General features: G+C 57.5%; 2 protein-coding genes across 12 annotated transcripts in view; both read left to right on the top strand.

Annotated features, from left to right (window-relative positions):
- Positions 1 to 542: 542 nt before the first annotated feature.
- HDAC10 (histone deacetylase 10) lies at positions 543 to 8682 on the top strand. 7 transcript variants are annotated; one of them, XM_032416869.1, is made up of 21 exons: positions 543 to 580; positions 1942 to 2012; positions 2083 to 2217; positions 2446 to 2542; positions 2769 to 2866; positions 2957 to 3061; positions 3222 to 3290; positions 3396 to 3522; positions 3709 to 3774; positions 3990 to 4049; positions 4125 to 4214; positions 4347 to 4453; positions 4525 to 4592; positions 4672 to 4936; positions 5041 to 5125; positions 5474 to 5559; positions 5681 to 5737; positions 5962 to 6040; positions 6199 to 6381; positions 6467 to 6619; positions 6785 to 8682. In XM_032416869.1, exons 2-21 carry the CDS (start codon positions 1954 to 1956, stop codon positions 6815 to 6817), a joined length of 2022 nt encoding a protein of 673 aa, XP_032272760.1. In that variant the 5' UTR covers positions 543 to 580; positions 1942 to 1953; the 3' UTR covers positions 6818 to 8682. The 7 variants fall into 7 exon arrangements, with proteins under 7 accessions (XP_032272760.1, XP_032272761.1, XP_032272759.1 ...); XM_032416870.1 differs by lacking the exon at positions 543 to 580 and adding an exon at positions 814 to 894; XM_032416868.1 differs by lacking the exon at positions 543 to 580 and adding an exon at positions 904 to 1001.
- Positions 8683 to 10837: 2155 nt separating this feature from the next.
- Positions 10838 to 20817, top strand: part of TUBGCP6 (tubulin gamma complex associated protein 6) — a 23649-nt gene continuing 13669 nt past the window's right edge. For all 5 annotated transcript variants that reach the window (XM_032416406.1, XM_032416407.1, XM_032416403.1 and 2 more), the window contains exons 1-3: positions 10838 to 12084; positions 13175 to 13338; positions 17577 to 17787. In XM_032416406.1, the coding sequence (XP_032272297.1) occupies positions 11344 to 12084; positions 13175 to 13338; positions 17577 to 17787 (1116 nt within the window). In that variant the 5' untranslated portion in view covers positions 10838 to 11343. The remainder of the gene's footprint in view (positions 12085 to 13174; positions 13339 to 17576; positions 17788 to 20817) is intronic.

Here is a 20817-nt window from a genome sequence, read left to right as displayed (position 1 = left end):
AGGAGGGGTCACGCTTGGCGCTTTGAGACACCTGGGGCACAGCGCACGAATGGGTTCTATTGTCTCCAAACCTCCTGCCCCTTCGTCGGCCACACCCCAGCGCAACGGCGAGCCCGTGCCGCCCTCTGCCAGCCATTGGACGTCTCGGAGAGCTGACAGCTGGGTCGGGGGCCACTTTGGGGCTCCTGCGTCTGCCCTGGCTCCTCCCACCTGTCCCCACGGCAGGTGTGCCGAAAGCGGGGCCCGGCTGTCCCCCTTCGGCCTGGAGCTCGGCTGCACACGCGAACAGCTGACCCAGCCAAGTACGGTCAGACAAGTTGCCAAAGTGGACACCGGCCTTCTCTGCTCGGGGGTCTCCGATACCTCTGGGACAGACGCTTGCCGGGACCCCCAGCTCGGAGCGACCGGGAAGGGCGGTCCGCCACAGGCCCTGCTCTGGAGCCACGTGGCCCAGGGTGGCCACTCAGAGTACGCCACTCCATAGCCATCGTGATTGGCTCAGGGGCGGGCACGTGACCCAAATGAGCCAATCGGAGTGTGCCCAGAGCTTCGGTAGGACGCCCGTAGCCCGCCCTGGCAGGTGCCCTGATCAGGACCGTGGGGACCCCTGTGGGGTCGCGGGCCGCAGGGGGTAGGGCCCTGTGGGGGCCGCCGGCTGCATTCCTACCGCCGTAGAGGTCATTTCTGCGCTTCTGGGGCACCGAAGAACGGGATTGGTGGCACTCCCGCCCCAGGGCCCCGCTTCCAAGACCCCAAGTCCCCAGGACCTGCGCTCCCGGCCCCGCCTTCTAACAGGCCCGCCCTCCCCCACGCCCGGCCTCCCGAGGGCCCGTCCCCCTCAGAACACCGCTTTCGAGACCCCAGGGCCCCGCCTCCGATAAGCCCGCCGCTCCGGTACTCCGGCCCACGGCCCCGCCTCCCCCAGGGCCGGGTTGGCAGAGGCCCCGGGTTTCAGGCCTTTGGCTCCCGCATGCCTCCTCTCTCTGGCCGTCTTGCTCTGGGTCTGTGTCCGCGCCGCCTCCTTTCCTTCCTTCCTCGCTCAGATCTCCCTCTGTCCGCCTTTCCCTCCGCTAGGCCTTCTGCCCTGCCTCGCCCCACGCTTCGGCGACCCCTGTCCAACGTCTCTGCCACCACCCTAAGCCTCCGACTCTGCTCTTCGGCCAGGGTCTTTTGGAGCTTCAGTCGGGCCCTGCCACTTCCTTACACCTCGACGCGGCCCAGGCGGGGGCTCTCCGGCCTGCGGCCTTGCTCCTGCGGGCCCTCGGCCTCACCCCCTCACTCGCAGCTGTTCCTCGAGCTCTGGCTAGGATGGGCCCCTGGGGTGCGCCAGACGTGATGGGCTGCGGACGGGTCTGACGCCTTGGCCTGCGCGGTCAGCGTGGGTCTGGGGGAGATTTGGGGCGGACCGGGACACTCAGTGGTGCCGCCGTCACAGTCCGCGGGGTCCGGGGCACACTGGCCCTGGGTCCCCACACCCGCCCCCCTGGCACACCCGCCCCCTCGCGCACTCCCGCCCCCCTTCGCGCACCCGTCCACTCTCGCCCCCTGCCGCTCCCCGCCTCCCCGCGCACCTGCCCCCTCTTACACCTGTCCACTCCCGCCCCCGCTCCCTCCCCCCCTCGCGCACCTGCCCCCTAGCACACCAGTCCACTCCCGTTCCTGCCCCCTCCCTCGGGTCAGGCCGCGCTTCGGGGCGGGGCTTTGAGCGGCGGGGGCCGGACCGTGCGGGGTCCGAGTATGAGGAAGCCGGAAACCTGTGCCCGGGAGCCACCCGGTCGACCCCGACTGCGGCCTGCGGCCTCCTTCCGTGCCTGGATTCTGCGCGTTCGTGCCCAGGCTCCGTGCGCGCCGTCCCAGCTGTGGCCCAGGGGTTGAGCTGCTCCCCGGGGCTGCAAGGAGGGAGCAGGCACTCACCGGTTCCCCGCCCCCCCCCCCCCCCAGGGCGGCTGGGCCATGAGGACCGCACTCGTGTACCATGAGGAAATGACAGCCGCCCGGCTGCTCTGGGAAGAGTAAGTGTGAGCTGGTAGAGGGGGGAGGGTGGGGAGGGGGCTCTGGACGCTAAGCTCTGTGTCCACGCAGCCCTGAGTGTGAGATCGAGCGTCCCGAGCGCCTGACCGCAGCCCTTGAGCGCCTGCAGCAGGGGGGCCTGGAGCAGAGGTGTCTGCAGTTGGCAGCTCGAGAGGCCTCAGAGGCAGAGCTGGGCCTGGTACACAGGTCAGACCCCAGGGAGCCACCTGCCCCAGAGGAGGCCGCCTGGCACGTGGGGCCGCCCAGCCTGCCCGCATCTTGAAAACAGAGCATCTCCCCTACCTGCCTCAGTTTCACCACTGGGTGGGTGGGGGAGGGAACCGTGAGGTGGGCGGTCCCACCAGCGCACCGCCCCTCCTTCTCCCCTTCCGGCTCCTGCTGGTGACCCTGCCTTGCTTGCCTGCTCCTCTGCAGCCCAGAGTACGTGTCCCTGTTGCGAGGAACCCAGGCCTTGGGCACGGAGGAACTACGGGCGCTGTCTGGGCAGTACGATGCTGTCTACTTCCACCCGGTGCGGCCCTGGGGACACCCCCCCCCCCACATACACATCTGCATGCTGGTGCCCATTTCATGGCTGCAGCTGCTGACCCTGGCCCATATGCCCTCGGTCACCAGCGTGCACATGCCCTGCATGCCCGACCAGCTGCTGCTGCTGGGACCTGCAGCTGGGCACAGGCCTGGGCAGAGCCCGTGCTGCAGGGCGGGGGGGGGGCTCATCTGCACCCCTGCCCCCGCAGAGTACCTTCCACTGTGCCCGGCTGGCCGCGGGGGCCGCGCTGCAGCTGGTGGATGCTGTGCTGACAGGAGCCGCGCACAATGGGCTTGCCCTGGTGAGGTGAGGGCTGTCCCCTTCTGGGCTGCCGCCAGCTGTGGGGGGCCCTGTGAGGGCACAGGATGACCCTGATGTGTCAGTTTTCACCCGCAGACCTCCTGGGCACCACAGCCAGAGGGCTGCTGCCAACGGGTTCTGCGTGTTCAACAATGTGGCCATAGCGGCCAAACACGCCCAGCAGAAACACGGTCTGCAAAGGTGTGTCCTGGGCTGTCCGGGGGCAGGGCCCAGGCCAGACGGAAAGCGGTGGAGTGGGCTGCTGGCAGACCCCATTCAGTCCTTTCCCCTCTTGGGGTGGGCTCTGGCCCCCAGGTGGGAGGCCCTGCCCCTCAGTGACCTCTGCACTGCCTGTCCGCAGGATCCTCATTGTCGACTGGGATGTCCACCATGGTCAGGGCATCCAGTATATCTTTGAGGATGATCCCAGGTGAGCTGGGGTCACCAGCCTTCCCTGAGACCCACTGCTGGGAGCCATGGGGCTGAGGTCCTGACCTTTGAGCTCCGATTTCTGACCTCGGCTGGTTGTCCGCAGTGTTCTTTACTTCTCCTGGCACCGCTATGAGCATGGTTGCTTTTGGCCTTATCTTCAAGAGTCAGATGCAGATGCTGTTGGGCTGGGGCAGGGCCGTGGCTTCACTGTCAACCTGCCCTGGAACCAGGTGCCCCCCCCCTCCCCCCACCCAGAGCCTCTCCCCCAGGCCTCACCCCTTGCCCCACAGCCCCAGGCCTCCTGAACGTAGTCCAGGGCATCCTTTCAGGGTCACCCCCAGAGCCTGGGCCCCAGGGGTGAAGACCCCAGGCCCCCCCCCCCCACAGGGCCCAACTCTGATGCCCGGTGGCCACAGGTTGGGATGGGAAATGCTGACTATATGGCCGCCTTCCTGCATGTGCTGCTCCCTGTGGCCTTTGAGGTAACTGCATGGGGGGGCAGGCGTGGTGTTGGTGGGAGGAGCGTGGGAGGGGGAGTCAGTGCCCAGAGGTGTCATCTCCTGCCCCCCTCCGCCCCCTGCCCCGACCCCCCCGGAGCAGAACAGAGCCCTGTGGGTGGGGAGCACTCTCTGGAGGGGCCTCCTTCACCTCTGCTCCAGGCTCTCTCTTGCCCATCCCCACCTGGCCCTGTCCACAGTTTGACCCTGAGCTGGTGCTCGTCTCGGCAGGATTTGACTCAGCAATTGGGGATCCTGAGGTGAAGGCCTGTCCTGGCTGGGGAGGGCTTCTGGGGCCCTGGGGCCAGGCCCCTCACACTTGGCTCTGGTTCCAGGGGCAGATGCAGGCCACGCCTGAGTGCTTCGCCCACCTCACGCAGCTGCTGCAGCTGCTGGCCGGCGGCCGGGTCTGCGCTGTGCTGGAGGTGACAGGTGGCAGGGAGGGCTCACGGGCCAGGTGTCGGGGTGCAGTCAGGGGGGCCTGCTCTACAGGGTGGGGCGCCCCACTCCACTGACAGCCCTGTCTAATCTCGTGTCTGCCTTCGCCCTGCTCCCAGGGAGGCTACCACCTGGAGTCGCTGTCCCAGTCGGTGTGCATGGTGGTGAAGGCGCTGCTGGGTGACCCTGCCCCGCCCCTGTCGGGGTCCATGGTGCCTCAGCACAGGTATGGGGCAGGAGGCTAGGAAGGGCTGGGGGTTCCAGGCCAGGCCTTACTGCTCCCGTTTCTCCCCACAGTGCTCTGGAGTCCATCCAGAGTGTCCGGGCAGCCCAGGCCCCTCACTGGACTAGCCTTCAGCAGCAAGGTCAGTGTGGCCCACGCTGGGTGGCAGGGTACCTCCCCGGGCTCCCGTGCAGTGGCTTTGACTCTGAACCACTCCTTAGGGCCGGCCCCCCTACTGAGCCCCAGCACCTGCTCCCCAGAGGGGAGACGCCTACCTGTGTCGCCTGGGGGGCCCGAATTCAAGGCAGCGGAGGCCCAGACCTCGGCTGTACTGAGGTCCCCCCTGGACCAGCTGCACCTCTACCCCACACCCCCTGTCCGCACGGCTGCCGCCCTGACGGCGCAGGATGCTGCTCTGGTCCTACCGCCTGATGTCCTCCGTCAAGAGGGGTCAGCCCCACAGGAGGAGACACAGGCCTGGGCCAGGTGGGCAGAGCGGGCCTGGGGAGAGGGATGGGGCTGTGGGTGCACATGCGCTGTGGTACCGGTGTCACTTCCTGTCCACGTGTCCCTCTGGTTTCCCACCACAGGCTACATGCGGCCCTGGCCCAGGACACGGCTTTCATTGCACTTGGAAAGGTCCTGCATCTACTGAACGGGATCCTGGATGGACAGGTGGGGGCACCTGGGATGGGCTGAGGGTGGCCATGGAGCTGGGGGCAGGGCCCAGGAGCCGCCCACAACAGATGGCCTGTCCAAGGGAGGGCTGGGTGGTGCAGAACCACATGGACCCTTTCTAGAACAGCTCTTAGGGACAGGGTCACAAGTTCAGGCTCAGTCAGTCTTCTTAGCTAAATACTCTCTGACAGTGAGGTGAAGGCGATGATTTAAAGTGTAGTTTTAAGCATCTTACTTCCAGAAGGGGAGCAGTTTGAGCTCAGTGTGCAGATGGCAGCTCCGTAGACAGGGACCAAGAGGAGGATGGATGTGACTCTGTGCCTGGTTGGGGGTTGCCCCCCACAGGTGAGCAGTGGCATCGCAACAACCCCAGCTGCGGCGGCCACCCTGGAGGTGGCCATTCGGCGCAGCTTGTCCCACAGAGCCCAGAGGTGAGCACCTCCGCCCTGGCGGGCCACAGTGCTCCTGCTTCCCGGCCCCATGGGGAGGGCTCTAAGCATGGATTCCTGGCTGGGTGAGTGCAGCCCGTCCTGGGGCCACCTTTTCCTCTAGGGTGCTCTGTGTGGCTGTGGGACAGCTGGATCAGCCCCCAGACCTTGCCAGTGATGGGTAGGACACTCGGCTCCTGTGTGCATCCCGTCCTGTGTGTGGGTGGGCACGTACTCCTGGGGTCCCCACGGGGGAGGGTAGGCAGGGCCTTCCCCAGCTGGAGTTTGGCAGAGGAGCTCCTGGGAGGGTCTCCTGCACCTTCCCTTCTGCTGTCTGGGCTCTGGAGGGTGAGCCGCATCTCACAGCCTTGCATGTGTGCCCACGTGCTCACTCTCTCCTGGAAGGAGGAATCTGTGGCTGAACATCAGAGGCAAAGAAGCGGCTGCCCTGTCCATGTTCCATGTGTCTGTGCCGCTGCCAGGGGTGAGTGGTGGGGTCCCGGGTAGGGCGGCTGCCGCTCGTTGGCACCCTTGGGGCCGCTCCTGGCCTTCACCTGCCCTTCCTGGCTTCCTGATGGGACTGTGGGAGGTGGGGTGACCCCTGGCTGAGGGCCTGGAGCTCTGCTGCTGTCCTTCCCACAGACAACAGGTGGGTTCTTGAGCTGCATCCTGGCCCTTGTGCTGCCCCTGGCCTATGGTTTCCAGCCTGACCTGGTGCTGGTGGCGCTGGGACCAGCCCATGGCCTCCAGGACCCCCAAGCTGCACTCCTGGCTGCGCTCCTACGGGGACCAGCGGGGGGCCGAGTCTTGGTCCTAGTGGAGCAGGTGAGTTGGGCAGGGTGGACGTGCTGTGGGTGGGAGGTGGGGAGTGACCAGTGACTTGCTGCTTCCACCTCTACTCCTGGCCCAGGAATCCACATCCCAGCTTGCGGGGGTCCTGGCCCGGGTGTTGCATGGAGAGGCACCCCCCAGCCTGGGTCCCTTCTCCATGGCTTCCCCCGAGGACCTGCAGGCCCTGATACACTTGAGAGGGCAGCTGGAAGCACAGTGGAAGATGCTGCAGGTGGCCGGTGAGGCTGGGGGGCAGGGCTGAGGCTGAACGCCGGGAGTCTAGGGGGACAGTTCTGCCATAGAGCTCTGTGGGGAGAGGGGCTCACGTCTTGGGGAGTGAGGTGCTGTCCTGAACCTGCTCATCGCAGTGACAAGCTGACTGTACGTTTCTTCTTAGCTCCTTCTTGAGTTCCGTGACCTGGTAGCTTGAAATCAGCCAGGGTGGAAGTCTTTGCACCCCAGAAATGACAATACAAGCTAGTCCCCCAAGAGCCACTTATTAAACATTCGCCAGTACCCCACTGCCTGAGGCCTTTGTGCAGAGGGCTGGGCTACGGAGTTGTCCAGGGCACTGGCTCAGGGGCACTCTGTCCACGGCAGTGACCTGGAGCCCCCCTCCAGTGGCCCACCTCTTCACGGATGGCCCCATCCTCATTTCCCACACTTCTGTTAACCTTAAAAATAAAAGTTATTTTACCAGCAAAAATGGGTTTATTCAGGAGTAGCAGAGAATTACAATTTGGGACAGGTAGACTATGGCGAAATACTAGGCAAGTCCAACAAGCAAAGAGGAACGTTATTTTATGGAGAAGAAGGAAGAAGCTGGAAAGGATTGTTCTGAATGAACATCCATTGGAGAAAAGCAAGAGTTCAGGATGATGATGATTTTCTGATGATCCTTTGCTGTTGATTCTTCTGTTGGGCCTCTAATCAACGATCGTTCCTGTGATGGGCATGGAGTGGTATAGCTCCTCCTTCCAGCCTCCCCTTCTAGCATCCTAAGCCCACTTCCGAGAGTTTCCCTTTATTAATTTCCAAATTTCCCTCCTTTTGATCAAGACCTTTCTTTGAAAGCGTCACTGATCAAGAGTCAGGTTTTCCGTATTTAGTGGTTTTGTCTGTTGCTGCCAGGAAGGACTTCTCTGGTTATCCTGTCCTACAGCAGAGGGAAAGTATGTACCAGTTGGAAACCACTTGAGGCCACATTTGAGTCAGACGGGAGGTCAGGAGGGAGAACTGCCAGGCACTTCCCCTCTAAAGTCTACATATTCTCGAGGTTACAAGTATTGGAGATCATTTCCGTAGTGGGCACATCATTTTTACAAAAGTTTGACAGTTAACAAAATACAAAACTTAAACGAGCTATACAAAACAGAAGTAATATAACAATCCCAAATTGAATGGTGGTTCTAAACCAGACTGTAGGTCTGCAGTCGCCAACTGAAGATACTTACTGGCACTCATTCCAATTTAGGGGAGAAAGTTCTCCCTAGGGAGGCAAACCCAGAATCCTGTGTGCCTCCTGGAAGTTCCTGTGGGGAGAGGGGGGTACTGCAAGATCACATGAAAACAAGTAGCCAAGTGTGTTTGGGAAAAATGAAGCAATAGCTGAACAAAAACAGCAAAACCTCAAAGATGTATTAAAACAGTACTGTTATCTCAAAAGAACTGAAAACAAATGTTATCCAGTAAGAGCCTGTATGGTGGCAAATTCACAGACTGAATTTGGGTAAGAATCCAGTGTAAGATACTAGGTCAGATGAAAGAGGGACTTTTGTGAATCCCGAAGAAACCTAACCCTTCAAAAAAAAAGTGAGTGGAAAATTCATTTGTCCCGGGATCATGGTGAGGCTGTTTCTGCAAGGCCATAATCAAAAGAGGTTTCCCCCTTCCACAGGGCTTGGGAGATCCACACAAGGGCATTGTCTTCCCCCTAAAGGAAGGGAAAGGAGGAAAAGGCACACGGGCCTGGTCTACGCATCTCAGGACAGCTCCCTCCCCAGATGTCTGTTTCAGTCTGGGAGGTCTTTACTTCCAGGTCACCAGCTGGTGTTTGGGTCCAGTCAGGCTTTGGTGCTTTCTCTACACATGTCCCACGGATCCAAGAGTCTCTTACCTGGAGTTTGGTGGCACAAGGGCTGGTTAGCAGATCTGAGAGGGGCCTTTCTGGCAAGGTTGTGGAGGTGTCTTTTCCAATAAACGAAATGTCCAGGTTGCAAGGTGTGATGCTTAAGGCCACCCTCTCCATCTCCCAGGAACTCACTGTGTAGATTGTTCTACCAAAGCGTGGCTACCTTCTTTTTTTTTTTTAAAGATTTATTCATTTGGGGGGGGAGGGGCAGAGGGAGAGAATCTCCAAGCAGACTCCCCGCTGAGCGCTGAGCATCCCCCGCCTCCCCCGTGGTGCTCACCACTGAGGAGATCACGACCTGAGCTGAAACCAAGAGTTGGATGCTCAACCCACGGAGCCACCCAGGCGCTCCAAAGCATGGTTACTTTTTTTTTTTTTTTTTTTTTAAAGATTTTATTTATTTATTTATTTGACAGAGAGAGACACAGCGAGAGAGGGAACACAAGCAGGGGGAGGGGAGAGGGAGAAGCAGGCTTCCTGCGGAGCAGGGAGCCCGATGTGGGGCTCGATCCCAGGACCCCGAGATCATGACCTGAGCCGAAGGCAGACGCTTAACGACTGAGCCACCCAGGCGCCCTAAGCATGGTTACTTTTAATAGAAGCAGTTAGACCCGAACATTTTGAAGTGTATCTCCTTTTATTAACATGTGTCAGAGGAGGCAGGGGCCAAGTGCATTGGACGTCCTGGAAATCTCGAAGGGTGGGAGTCTGGGAGATCCCAGATCTGAGGGTTAGAAGGACCAACAGCAATGCTCTCGGCCCAGGTATTTTGGAGGGGCTGCAGATTTCGCCAGTTGAGGCTCACCAGTGCTGGTGGTGCGTGTGACTAACGCGGGGAACGTGGATGGGGGGTGCAGTGAAGGTGAGGCCTGCCAAGCAGCGCGGGCCTGCTGAAGCGTCTGGCCAGTAAGATGAGTTCTCCGACCACAACGAAGTTGAAGAGGGGTTCCCTGGGTAGGGACAATCTTTCCTAACAGAATTTTATTTTATTTTTTTAAGATTTTATTTATTTATTTGAGAGAGAGAGAATGAGAGTGAGAGGGAGGAGGGTCAGAGGGAGAAGCAGACCCCCTGCCGAGCAGGGAGCCCGATGCGGGACTCGATCCTGGGACTCCAGGATCAGGACCTGAGCCGAAGGCAGTCGCTTAACCAACTGAGCCACCCAGGCGCCCTTTCCTAACAGAATTTTAGCCACAGAAGCAGCACTGGCCCGTCTAGAAGAGAAAGCTTCGATCCAGTGAGAAAACATGAACCGGGAGACATGGAAGCTGTAGGAGACCCATTTGTGTGGACAGGTGGGACGAGCGATGCAGGCCCTCTTTGTGGCCTTATTATTTCCCACCCATACTGGTTCGTAAACACTATCATTTTGCCCTACCTGACCCAGTGGGAACAAATGACCAGTGTCCCCAGACTCTGCCATGGTGCCATCATAGACAAGTACAGGAAACATGCCAAAGGGTCGTTTATTTCCCCTGGTTGGCTACTTTTGGTTCATTCAGTCCATGGCACCGCAGTTTTAAAAACAGAACCGGCTGAGGTCCCAGAAAGGGGGGGGTCCCCCAAAGCACTGTGATTTCTGGGGGCCCGTTTCTCGGAGGTTCTTCTCTAGAGCAGACAAATTCCTCAGCAGCGCAGCTCTGACCGAGCAGTCCAGTTCTGAAAAGGCGACCTCTCAGCCAGGACAAGGCCTGGAGCACCCGCACACAGAGCGCGGAGCTTGAAATCCGGGGAAAACTTAGCCTCCAGCCCCGGTCCGAGACGGCAGCGCGCTCCGCGGGCGCCCGCGCCTGTCTGCGCACCAGCTCGCAGCTCGTGGGGGTCCGCTCCAGGTTCCACTGCGGGCCAGCAAGTACTGTGCCCCTACAGATCATTTCACGAGCACACAGGGGTTTATTCGGGAACAGCAGGCTTGCAGCCCGGGCCCAGCATGCTGCGGCAAAACCAGAGAAGGAAGTTGGGAGGTTCGGTCGCTGGGCGAGAAGCAGGAGTCCAGGGTGCTGGGGTTTCTCCCCGCCGGAGCCGCGGCGCACAGGGCTCGGGGTCCCTGCGTCCCCGCGGGGCGCGCTCGGGCTGGGTCTGTGACGGACGCGGCGACGACCGGGGTCCAGCGGGGGGCCCCGCTCCAGCCCCCACTGCTGGCGTGCGCAGTCCACCCTAGCGAGTGTGACGCCACCTCCTTCGACTAACCCGCCGCGCGTCTCGGCCTCCCCACGGGCCTGCGGCACTCCAAACCGGAAGTACCCTCCCTGCCGCGACCTCCGGGTCCGCCCCGCCCCTCCCGATGACGCAATTCCGGCGCGCCCGCTTTAGCGGTCTTGCGGGGTCGCGAGGCAGTGACGCCGCGGGCGGGGATAGTGGTGGCGGGAGCGGGCACTGCGGTCTCGTCGCAGGGTGAGGCCTCGCCCGGCGACCCTGCCTGCCGCCACCCCCACACTCCCTCCTCCGGCGGCGCGTAGTCCCGGCCGCCCCTCTCCGGACGTCGACAGAGCGTCCAAAGCGGGCCACGTCCACTGTGTACGGCCCTCGCGCAGTCTCCTCGGGGTTGTCCCGCTTCCGTGACCCCTAGAGGGTGAAGACTAGTGGGTGGGACAAGTGGCGAGCTGGCGCTCTGCAGACTACTGCGGGCGGCGGGGTGGCGGTGGGCACAGGGAGGGCAAGAACCTGAAAGTGCAAGTGCTGAGCCTCCGGGTGTCGGTTTCGGGGTCGCGGGGCATTCAGCCCCGTCTGACCCGCTCCCACGCCCTGCGTTTCAGAGGCCGGAGTGCAGCCCGGCTGGGGTGCTTTCTCACTCGCTGGGGGCCTGGAGCTGAGAAGGGGTGGGCATGGCCAGCGTCCCTCAGCTGTTCGACGACCTGTGCGAGGCCGTCCTGCCGGCCGCGAAGGCTCACCTGGGCCAGCACGGCGGGAGCCGGAAGAGGGCAAAGCAGAGACTTAAGAGGGTGGCCTACAATGCCCTTTTCACGAATCTCTTTCAAGATGAGACTCATAAACTGCAGCCTGATCTCTCCAAACTCCCAGTGAAGAACAAGATCCTCATGCTGTCCTTCGACTTGAGAGTGGGTGGTCTGGGCCCCGAGGCTGACCGTCTGGAGGAACTCGTGGAGGAGCTCCTAGCAGCCCCTTGCTGTCCGTTCGTGGAGGTGGGATCTGTTTTGGACCTCCTGGTTCAGCTGGCAGGGAGTGGCCCCCCTCAAGTGCTGCAGCGCAAGCGGGACTACTTCTTTAACAACAAGCATGTGGGGAGAAACGTGCCCTACAGTGGCTACGACTGCTACGACCTGAGTGTTTTTGAGATGGACGTTCAGTCTTTGATCTCCAGAGAGGAGTACTTATGTCAGGACATGATCCAGAAGGCGCTTCAGGTGATGGAGGCGGCCCCAGGCACTGGCCTGCCCACCGCGGGGCTCTTCTCATATGGGGACCCTTGCGGTGACAGGTTTGAGAGAGACACCCGGGTCTCGCTTTTTGGCGCCCTTGCGCACAGCCGCACATACGACATGGATGTCCGGCTAGACCTGCCCCCGATGCCGGACAGTGCAGACCTCTCTGGATTGGCCATTAAGGTAGAGTGTTTGCTTTCCTGCGTCCAGCTCCCCGGCAGCTGGAAATGCCTCCTTTGACCTTGCCTTGGTCATGGTAAAGGTAGGATAGCGCTCGAGTCCCTGTCACTTGGTGGCTGAGCCGTGGTGAGGCGAGGCTGCTGCAGTGGGCTTCACCTGGGTGGGCAAGGACCCGCCGCCCACCTGCAGACCAAAGCAGCACGCTGCTTTCCACCTTCTAACGGGGCGCGTTGTCAGGTCACTTACTCGTAGGGTTGCTGTTTATGTTTAATTACAGGGAAGTAACAAGTTCAGCTACATCTCAAGTACATAGCAGAGCCACGTGCAGCAGAATGTTTGTTCTTGCTATGTGCGCAGTTTTGTGCACTTTCTTCCGCCTATAAAGTGGGATATTTCCTACCTTAGTAAATCATTGTTGGCCTTTATGTTTTGCGACTTTATAAATGTTGCCGAAACATTTCAGCACTATCATTACTCAGTTATCCCCTTACTACGAAAAATTCTCACTGTAGTGAACATCTTGGCGTGCGTAAATTTTTCTGTTTACTATGATTTTTTAAATTTTTTAATTTTTAAAGGATTTATTTACTTATTTGAGAGAGAAAACGCACACGAGCTGGGGGGGTGGGGGAGTGGCAGGCAGAGGGAGAAACAGGCTCTGCGCTGAGCCGGGAGCCTGGCATAGGGCTCGGTCCCAGAATCCTGGAATCATGACCTGAGCCGAAGGCAGACGCCTAACTAACTGAGCCACCCCGGTGTTCCTACTATGATTTTTTTATGCTGGGTTCCCCAAAATGGAATTTTCACATCAGAATCATTTCATGAAAAATTCCATTGTAAGTGATATTGACGCTTATACGTCCTATATAACTGGAAATCGATAATCTTAATTAATCCAGTAAGTGATTCGGTGGGAGTGAAAACATTGTGTAGTAGCTACGTGCTTGGGAAAAGTAGAGGAAACATTCTGCTGGGTGTTTCTTGTAACGAGTAATGGGAAGTGTGTGGGGAAGTCCCGGAATTCTGACCACACTTGGGTGAAATTTAGACCCAAAGACATACATGATGTTTCCTTCTTTCCTGTGGTCTCCAGGTTCCTCAGAGTGTGGATCAGTCCGACGATGAAGGGTTCCAGTCAGCATCTAATTTGACTCCTGACTCCCAGTCTGAACCAGGCATGACTCCAGACATCGACCTGTGGGATGCCGTGCTCACCTACGAGGCCAGCAAGCGGAGGTGCTGGGAGCAAGTTGGATGGTACGTGAGCCTTTGCTGCTAAATGCATCCCCCCATCCCCCTCCCCCGCCCCCCGCATGTGAGCGTGGCCTTTACTCGGGAGGGCTCAGGCAGTTGTTTGTAGAGCAGCTATGGTGGGATTAGGAGCCTGGAAGTTTCATCAGGCTAGTGTGTGGCATGGCCTGGATCCTGGGAGGTGAGAGGGATGCCGAGGGGAAGGACTTGCAGGCTTCAGGGAGGTTTCTCCGGTGCCAGTGACTTTTGCAAATCAGTGAGGGCTCCCAGTCAGAGGTGTCAAGGGCAGCCTGGCAGGTGCAGTCAGGGCCAGGGCACAGAGTGCTGGTGAGGGAACAAGCTTCGCGTCCACTGGTCTTCACATCCAGGACTGACAGTGGTGCTCTCTGGCGGACAAGTTCAGTCATGGCAGTGCTGCCCTGACCGGTGCCAGCATCCCGTCCCCTGGGCTCATCCGTGCCCAGAGGCCTCTGCACTCAGGACCTCTCAGTCTGTAAAGCACTGGTGTCGTCCCTCAAAAGCTCCCAGAATGGGGATAGAGGACACACATTTCCCACTATTTGCTCCTGGGACCCTCTTGTCCTATCTCATCTGCTGGCAATTCTGTGGAACTTCATTTTGGGGAGCATAGGATGCAAGAGTCAGTGTTCACAGGAGTGCAGTGCCTTCTGGTGCAGCGTCTGGGCCCAGCAGGGTCTCTGCAGGGTGCACGTGGGCCGGGGCGTAGGCAGTTAGGTGCCCGTTGTGTGCGGGCACCGCTCCTGCTGGCGAGGTCATCTGTCTCGTGCAGTGGGTTCCTCCAGGGATGGCCAGCTCCCTGCTTCCCTCAGCACCACCGGCGGTGCTTGCCTTGTCCTGCAACTTCCTGTCTTGTGTGCACAAAGCAAGTCTAGCCATCCCGCTTGCTGCTAACCCCTCACATGTCCCAAAAGTGGGCCAACAAGTTAGCACTTTCTTCTGTAAATATTTGCTTAGTGGTATTTCATTCATTAGTTTCTACTTTTTAGGACACCATTTAGGTGATACGATTGCTCACCAGGTCTCTGTCCTTGCCCCCTGTTCTGCCGAGTGCAGTTGATCTCCTTGGCGTCCCCCGAAGGTTGCTGACCTTAGAGCTCCAGCAGCGAGGAGCACCGTGGCGTTCTTCCCCTCGCTCCCAGGACGTGAGCGCGTGCCCAGCAGTGCACACATGGTGGCTTCCTCAGGGAGACCCTCAGGGCCACGCCTCAGTTGGGCATGGGCCCCAAACTCACTTCCCCCAAGCATCCTCCTCTGCCTGTTCTGGTGCGAACCTGATCCCACCGGCCCCTGACCCCTGAGGCCTTTTGCACTAGTTCATTTGGCAAATCTTTTGAACTTGTTTCAGTTTAAATCCCAGCCACCTGCTAGTTTCCTACCATGAGCTCTGGCTAGTGGGCAGTTAAGGAAGCTGCTGCCCTCCAGAAGCAGGGCTGCCTGTCCACCCGCAGCCCTAGGACTGTAAACTCTGTCCTCTGAGACCCCTGGAGGACCCCTCCCCTGGGCTTCGGCCCGAGTACCCGCGTAGGTCTGAAGGCCTCCTCTGCCGTTTCTCTGGCTGCACCCATTCTGGGGGGAGTGGTTTCATTATGTTGACGGCTGAGTTCTCCGTGGGGACAAGGGGAATTTGGTGTTTTCCTTCCTGGATTTTTCTTTTTTTTTTTTTAAGATTTTATTTATTTATTTGACAGAGAGAGAGAGAAACAGCATGAGAGGGGATAGGGTCAGAGGGAGAAGCAGGCTCTCCGCTGAGCAGGGAGCCCGATGCGGGACTCGATCCCAGGACTCCGGGATCATGACCTGAGCCGAAGGCAGTCGCTTAACCAACTGAGCAACCCAGGCGCCCCTGGATTTTTCTGCCTTAGCTCTGAATCCCCAAAGGGGGCACACATGGCCACGGCAGTGCTGGCGTTGACCCTGGAAGAGTGGGGGCAGGAACAGCCGGGGGTCAGAAATGGGATGGCACCTGCAGCGTGCACCTGTCCTGAGCAACTCCCTAGAGGAAGCTCAGAAGGACTTTGAAACTTGAGAAGTCTTTCCTCACGCTCTTCTCTCCCCGAGGGAGTGAGGGCAGATGGCTGTGGTCTGGCCACAGCCTACCTGCCAACCTGGATGCCTCAGGTCTGGCCTCCCTGCTTCCTCCTGCCCTTCCCTCATCCTCCACACAGCTGGTGCCACCTTCCAGGGACAGAAACCAGAGCACATCATTGCTCTGTCTGCCACACTTGATGGCTGCCCCTGGTCTGGATCGAGGGCCAATCCTTCCGTGAAGTCCTCCCCGCACTCCCCAGCTCCACTCACACTGACCCCTTTTCTCTTCTTGTTGCTCCCTGGGCCTCTTGGAGTCCTCGCCAGCCCTGGGGTCCAAGTCGATGCTTCCTCGTTTCTCCCCTCTGTAGCGCCTGCCCCGGGAGGCTGGGCTTGTCTGCCTCGCTGCTCCCCCCGCACTCAGATACTTGCTGAGAGAGGGGAAGAATGATTGACGTGCATTGTCAATTAAAAAGGATTTTTGTTTTTTTTAAAGATTTTATTTATTTGCAAGAGAGGGACGCCTGGGGGCTCAGTAGGTTAAGGGACTGCCTTCGGCTCAGGTCATGATCCCAGGGGCTTCTCCCTCTTCCTCCTCCTGCTCGTGCTCTCTCTCGCAAATAAATAAAATCTTTTTTTTTTTTTTTTAAGATTTTATTTATTTATTTGAGAGAGAGTGAGCAGAAGCAGGGGGAGCGGGGGAGGGGTGAGGAGCAGGCTGCCTGCTGAGCAGGGAGCCCGATGCAGGACTCGATCCCAGGACCCCGGGATTGTGACCTGAGCTGAAGACAGACACTTTACCGACAGAGCCACCCAGGCGACCCAGCAGGATTTTTGATTTAATAGGTTCTGAGATGTATTGTTCTTGTACCTTGTACATCATTCCTGATGGGATGAAAACGTGCTGGTGGTCAGACATGCATCTTGATGTTAAAATGTCCTATAGCTTGGAGCTGTTACCCCCTCAGGAAATGACTTTTGTCTTTGAAGAATAAATGATACTCTTTTTGACATGTTAGACCTAAAATAAATTTTTTTTGCAGAGGAGGAGAAAGGAGCTGGTTAGGTATTAAAAATGAGAAGAAAAGTTTTAAAAGAGCTTGTATTCCCCAAGCTCCCTTTATTAAGAAATTACTTTTTCATGGGGCGCCTGGGTGGCTCAGTCGTTAAGTGTCTGCCTTCGGCTCAGGTCATGATCCCAGGGTCCTGGCATCGAGCCCCGCATCGGGCTCCCTGCTCGGCGGGGACCCTGTTTCTCCCTCTCTCACCCACCCTGCTTGTGTTCCCTCTCTCTCTGTGTCTCTGTCAAATAAATAAAATCTTAAAAAAAAAAAAATTACTTTTTCAGTGGATTTTAAAAAACAGCTCTTTTATGTTTTTCAGTAGGGGTTTATGGTTTTCAAAGGAATATTTAAAAAGTGATACTGGTTTTTTTTTGGCTGCTTTTGGCTGATGTGGCTGTGAATTCCTGGCATAGATAGGACCGCGTGGAGGCAGAGCCCCGGAGGCTGCGGTGTGTCCGGAGGCACCTTCCGCGAGACCGCAGGCCTGTTACGTCCGAGCATTTGGGAGACTTTTTGCTCCATGAAACTGAGTAAAGGAAACCTCATTAAGATATTCGGGAGGCTGGCAGGGGGGCTCCCAGGAGGGAGCATGCTGCTGGGGCTAAATGGGGGGCCACCTGCCGGGTGTGTCTTGTCCTACTGGGGCTGCCCTGACCCGGAGCTCCCCCTGCCGGCCGCCGGCGCCGCTCTCGTCTGCTCTCTCAGGCCAGATCCCAGGAGTGGCAAGATGTACGTAGCGTAAGATTTGCCGTCATGCTCGTCTTGAGCATACAGTTTTGTATGTGGCTTATTTAACTTAGTGTAATGTATTCGAGGTTCATCCATGTTGTAGCAGGTGTTGGTGTCCATTCCAAGCCTGGACTATATTCCACTTCATGGGCAGGCTGTGTTTTGTGTATCCATTCATCTGTCGTCGGACACCTGGGCTGCTGTGGGCGCTGTGCTTATTTTTAACATGAAGACACATTGTGGTTGTCATCCCGAGGAGCAGCGTGTGCCCCTGGGCACTGGGCGGGGGGGGCACTTGTTGCTGCTCCTGGTCTTAGTCCCTCTCTGCCCTGCCTCTTGTCCATGCAGCTGAGGTGTGTGTGTCGCTCCATCCGCTCAGCGCCCCCTCCTCTGTCTCCCACGCAGCCCCCCTGGCCACAGAGAGGAGCCCTACCTCACGGAGGCCGGAAGGGATGCCTTCGACAGGCTCTGCAGGCTCCACCACGGGGAGCTGCAGGTGCTTGGCGGGGGCCTGCTGCAGGCCCCACAGCCCGTCCTGGTGAAGGAGTGTGAGCTGGTGAAAGATGCGCTGAATGTCCTGATTGGGGTCGTGTCTGCCACGTTTTCCCTCTGCCAGGTAAGCAAGTGCCGGCATGCGGGGGCAGCAGCAGCACCGTCTTGGCAGCCTGCCGTCTGCCTGGCCCCTTACAGCGTAGACGGGAGCCCAGTGCACTAAGCGGGCGGCCTCAGATACCAGCCTCTGCGAGGCGGGCTGGGGGTAGGGCGCCGTGGGTCTGCTGGGAAGCCGGCTCCATGGCCTGCCCGGAGGTCATGGCCACCGTCTTCTCGTTTCAGTTTTAAAAAGTATTAGTTTATGAACGCCATTTTAAAACTGAACAAAAGTGCGACGTTTATTGCTATTGGTGAAACAATAGAAACGTGCCCACCATTTCCATGCCCATCCTCAAGAGGGGCCGAGGGGCCCGCTGAGCCTTCCCTGTACTTGGACAGGGTGCACACTCAGCCCCGAGGACCACCTGCCTTGCAGGAAGGCCCCCCTCCCCCCCTGTTCGGAGACTATTGCTGGCTTTACTCAGCACCCTGGGCTTCTCTCCTTGCCGGTGGGCGGGACCTCACTCATTCTGGGCAGTAGCTGCAGCTTATCTACCTTTTGCCTCTTGCTGGGCACTCAAAATAAATGAATGTATTTACAAGCATGAAGCCTTTTGTACATGTCAGTCTGCGGAGCCTTCTTTCATGTAAGTGCCCCGCCTCTTTGTATCTTAAGCGTTCTTCCATAGTGGCTGTTCTCGAACTTGAGTGTGTGCTAGACGCACGGCCTGGGGTTGCCCCGAGACACGCTCTCTCGAAGACTCCTCAGGCGGTTGACGCAGGTGCTGGTGTGAGGGCCGCCCTCTGGAGACCTTCTGGAAGGCCGCTTTTATGGCCTCTTATGAAAGGCCTTACTGTGGAAGCAACCCCCCTCCTTTTTTTTTTTAGTTTTGGTAAAATACACATAAAATTTAACATCTTAACCACTTTTTTCTTTTTTAAGATTTATTTATTTATTTACTTTGAGCAAGAGAGTGTGCGTGTGTGTGTGCGAGCTGGGTTGGGGGCAGGGTAGAGGAAGTGACTCCTCAGTAAGCACGGAAGCCATCACGGGGCTCGATCTCATGATCCTGAGACCAGGACCTGAGCTGAAACCAAGAGTCAGATGCTAACTGCGCCCCCCAGGCATCCTCCACTTTTTTTTTTAAACCACTTTTAAGTGTACTATTCGGTGGCATTAATTACATTCCCAGTGTTGGGTGATCATCATCACTGTCTGTTTACAAAATTTTTCATCTTCCCAACCTGAACTTCCCAGACTCTGTCCTCATCACGCACTCTCCCCCACGGCCCCCTCCCCGGCCCCGCCGTCTGCTCTGAGTCCCCCTGGGTCTGACCACTGCAGGTGCCTCCTAGAAGTGGAACCAGACAGGATTTGTCCTTCTGTGTCTGGCTTATTTCACTCAGCACGGTGTCCTCAGGGCTCCCCTGGGTCGTGGCAGGTGTCAGCAGCTCCTTCCTTTTTAAGGCTGAGTACTACTCTATGTATGTACGTACCACGTTTTATTTATGCATTCATCTGTGTGTGGGCACATGGGTTGGCCGTTGTGAATGTGCTGCGTGAGCGTGTGTGTGCAAGAGTTTGAGTCCCTGCTTTCAGTTCTTTCAGGTATATACCCGGGAGTGCGAGTGTTGGGCCCTGTGATACGTTATGTGTAGCTTTTGGAGGAACCACCGAACTATTTTTCATGGTGGCTGCACCACTTTACCTTCCTTTCCACATCCTGTGAGGGTTCTGATTTCTCTTTGTCCTCATGGACACTTGTTTCATTTGCTTTAAGATAACTGTCTTGGGCACCTGGGTGGCTCAGTCGTTGGGCGTCTGCCTTCGGCTCAGGTCATGATCCCAGGGTCCTGGGATCGAGCCCCACATCGGGCTCCCTGCTCGGCGGGAAGCCTGCTTCTCCCTCTCCCACTCCCCCTGCTTGTGTTCCCTCTCTCGCTGTGTCTCTGTCAAATAAATAAATAAAATCTTAAAAAATAAATATTTATTTATTTAATAAATCATGTCTTTAAAAAAGATTTTACTTACTTATTTCACAAAGAGAGGGAACACAAGCAGGGGGAGCGGCAGAGGGAGAGGGAGAAGCAGGCTTCCCGCCGAGCAGGGAGCCCGATGCGGGGCTCGATCCCAGGACCCTGGGATCATGACCTGAGCCGAAGGCAGACGCTTAATGACTGAGCCACCCAGGTGCCCCCCAAAATAAAATCTTTAAAAAAAGATAACTGTCCTAATGGGTGTGAAGCGGTGTCTCATAGTTTTGATTTGCATTTCCATAGTGATTAATCATACTGAACATTTTTTTATGTGCTTATTGGCCATTTGTATATCTTCTTTGCAGAAATGTGTATTTGAGTTCTTTGCCCATTTTTGAGTTGAATTGTTGAGTTGTAGCATTTCTTTATATATTCTGGATATTAATCCCTTGTCAGTTTCATGATTTGCAAATATTTTCTTCTATTCTGTAGGCTGTCTTTTCACTCTCCTTATAGTTTTCTTCAAAACGTACATGTTTTTAATTTTCATGAAGTCCAGTTTATTTGTATTTTGTGCCTTTGGTGTCATATATGAAAAACTGCCAAATCCGGGGTCAGGAAGATTTGCCTCTGCGTTCCCCTCAGAGTTTCTTGGTCTTAGGTCTTAAGTTGAGGTGTTTGATCTACTTTGAGTGTATTTTTGTATGTGGTGCTGGGGGAGGACCCAACTTAAATCTTTTGCACGTGAATGTCCAGTTTTCTCAGCACTGTTGGTTGAAAAGACTGTCCTTTCCCCATTGAGTGGTTTTGGTGTCCTTACTGAAAATTAATTGGCCGTACATGTGAGGGTTTACCTCTGGGTTTCCTGTTTCGTTCGTCTGCTCTTGGCGTCTGTCTTTATGCCAGGAGCACACTGTCTTGATTACTGTAGCTTCGTAATAAATTTTGAACGTGGGGGGCACCTGGGGGGCTCATTCGTTAAGCGTCTGCCTTTGGCTCAGGTCAGGATCCCAGGGTCCTGGGACTGAGCCCCGCATTGGGCTCCCTGCTCAGCGGGAAGCCTGCTTCTCCCTCTCCG

The sequence above is a fragment of the Phoca vitulina genome, unplaced genomic scaffold (genome assembly GCF_004348235.1).
Source record: "Phoca vitulina isolate PV1807 unplaced genomic scaffold, GSC_HSeal_1.0 scaffold19, whole genome shotgun sequence".
Classification (NCBI taxonomy): Eukaryota; Metazoa; Chordata; class Mammalia; order Carnivora; family Phocidae; genus Phoca; species Phoca vitulina.
This window is presented reverse-complemented; position numbering and strand designations above follow the sequence as displayed.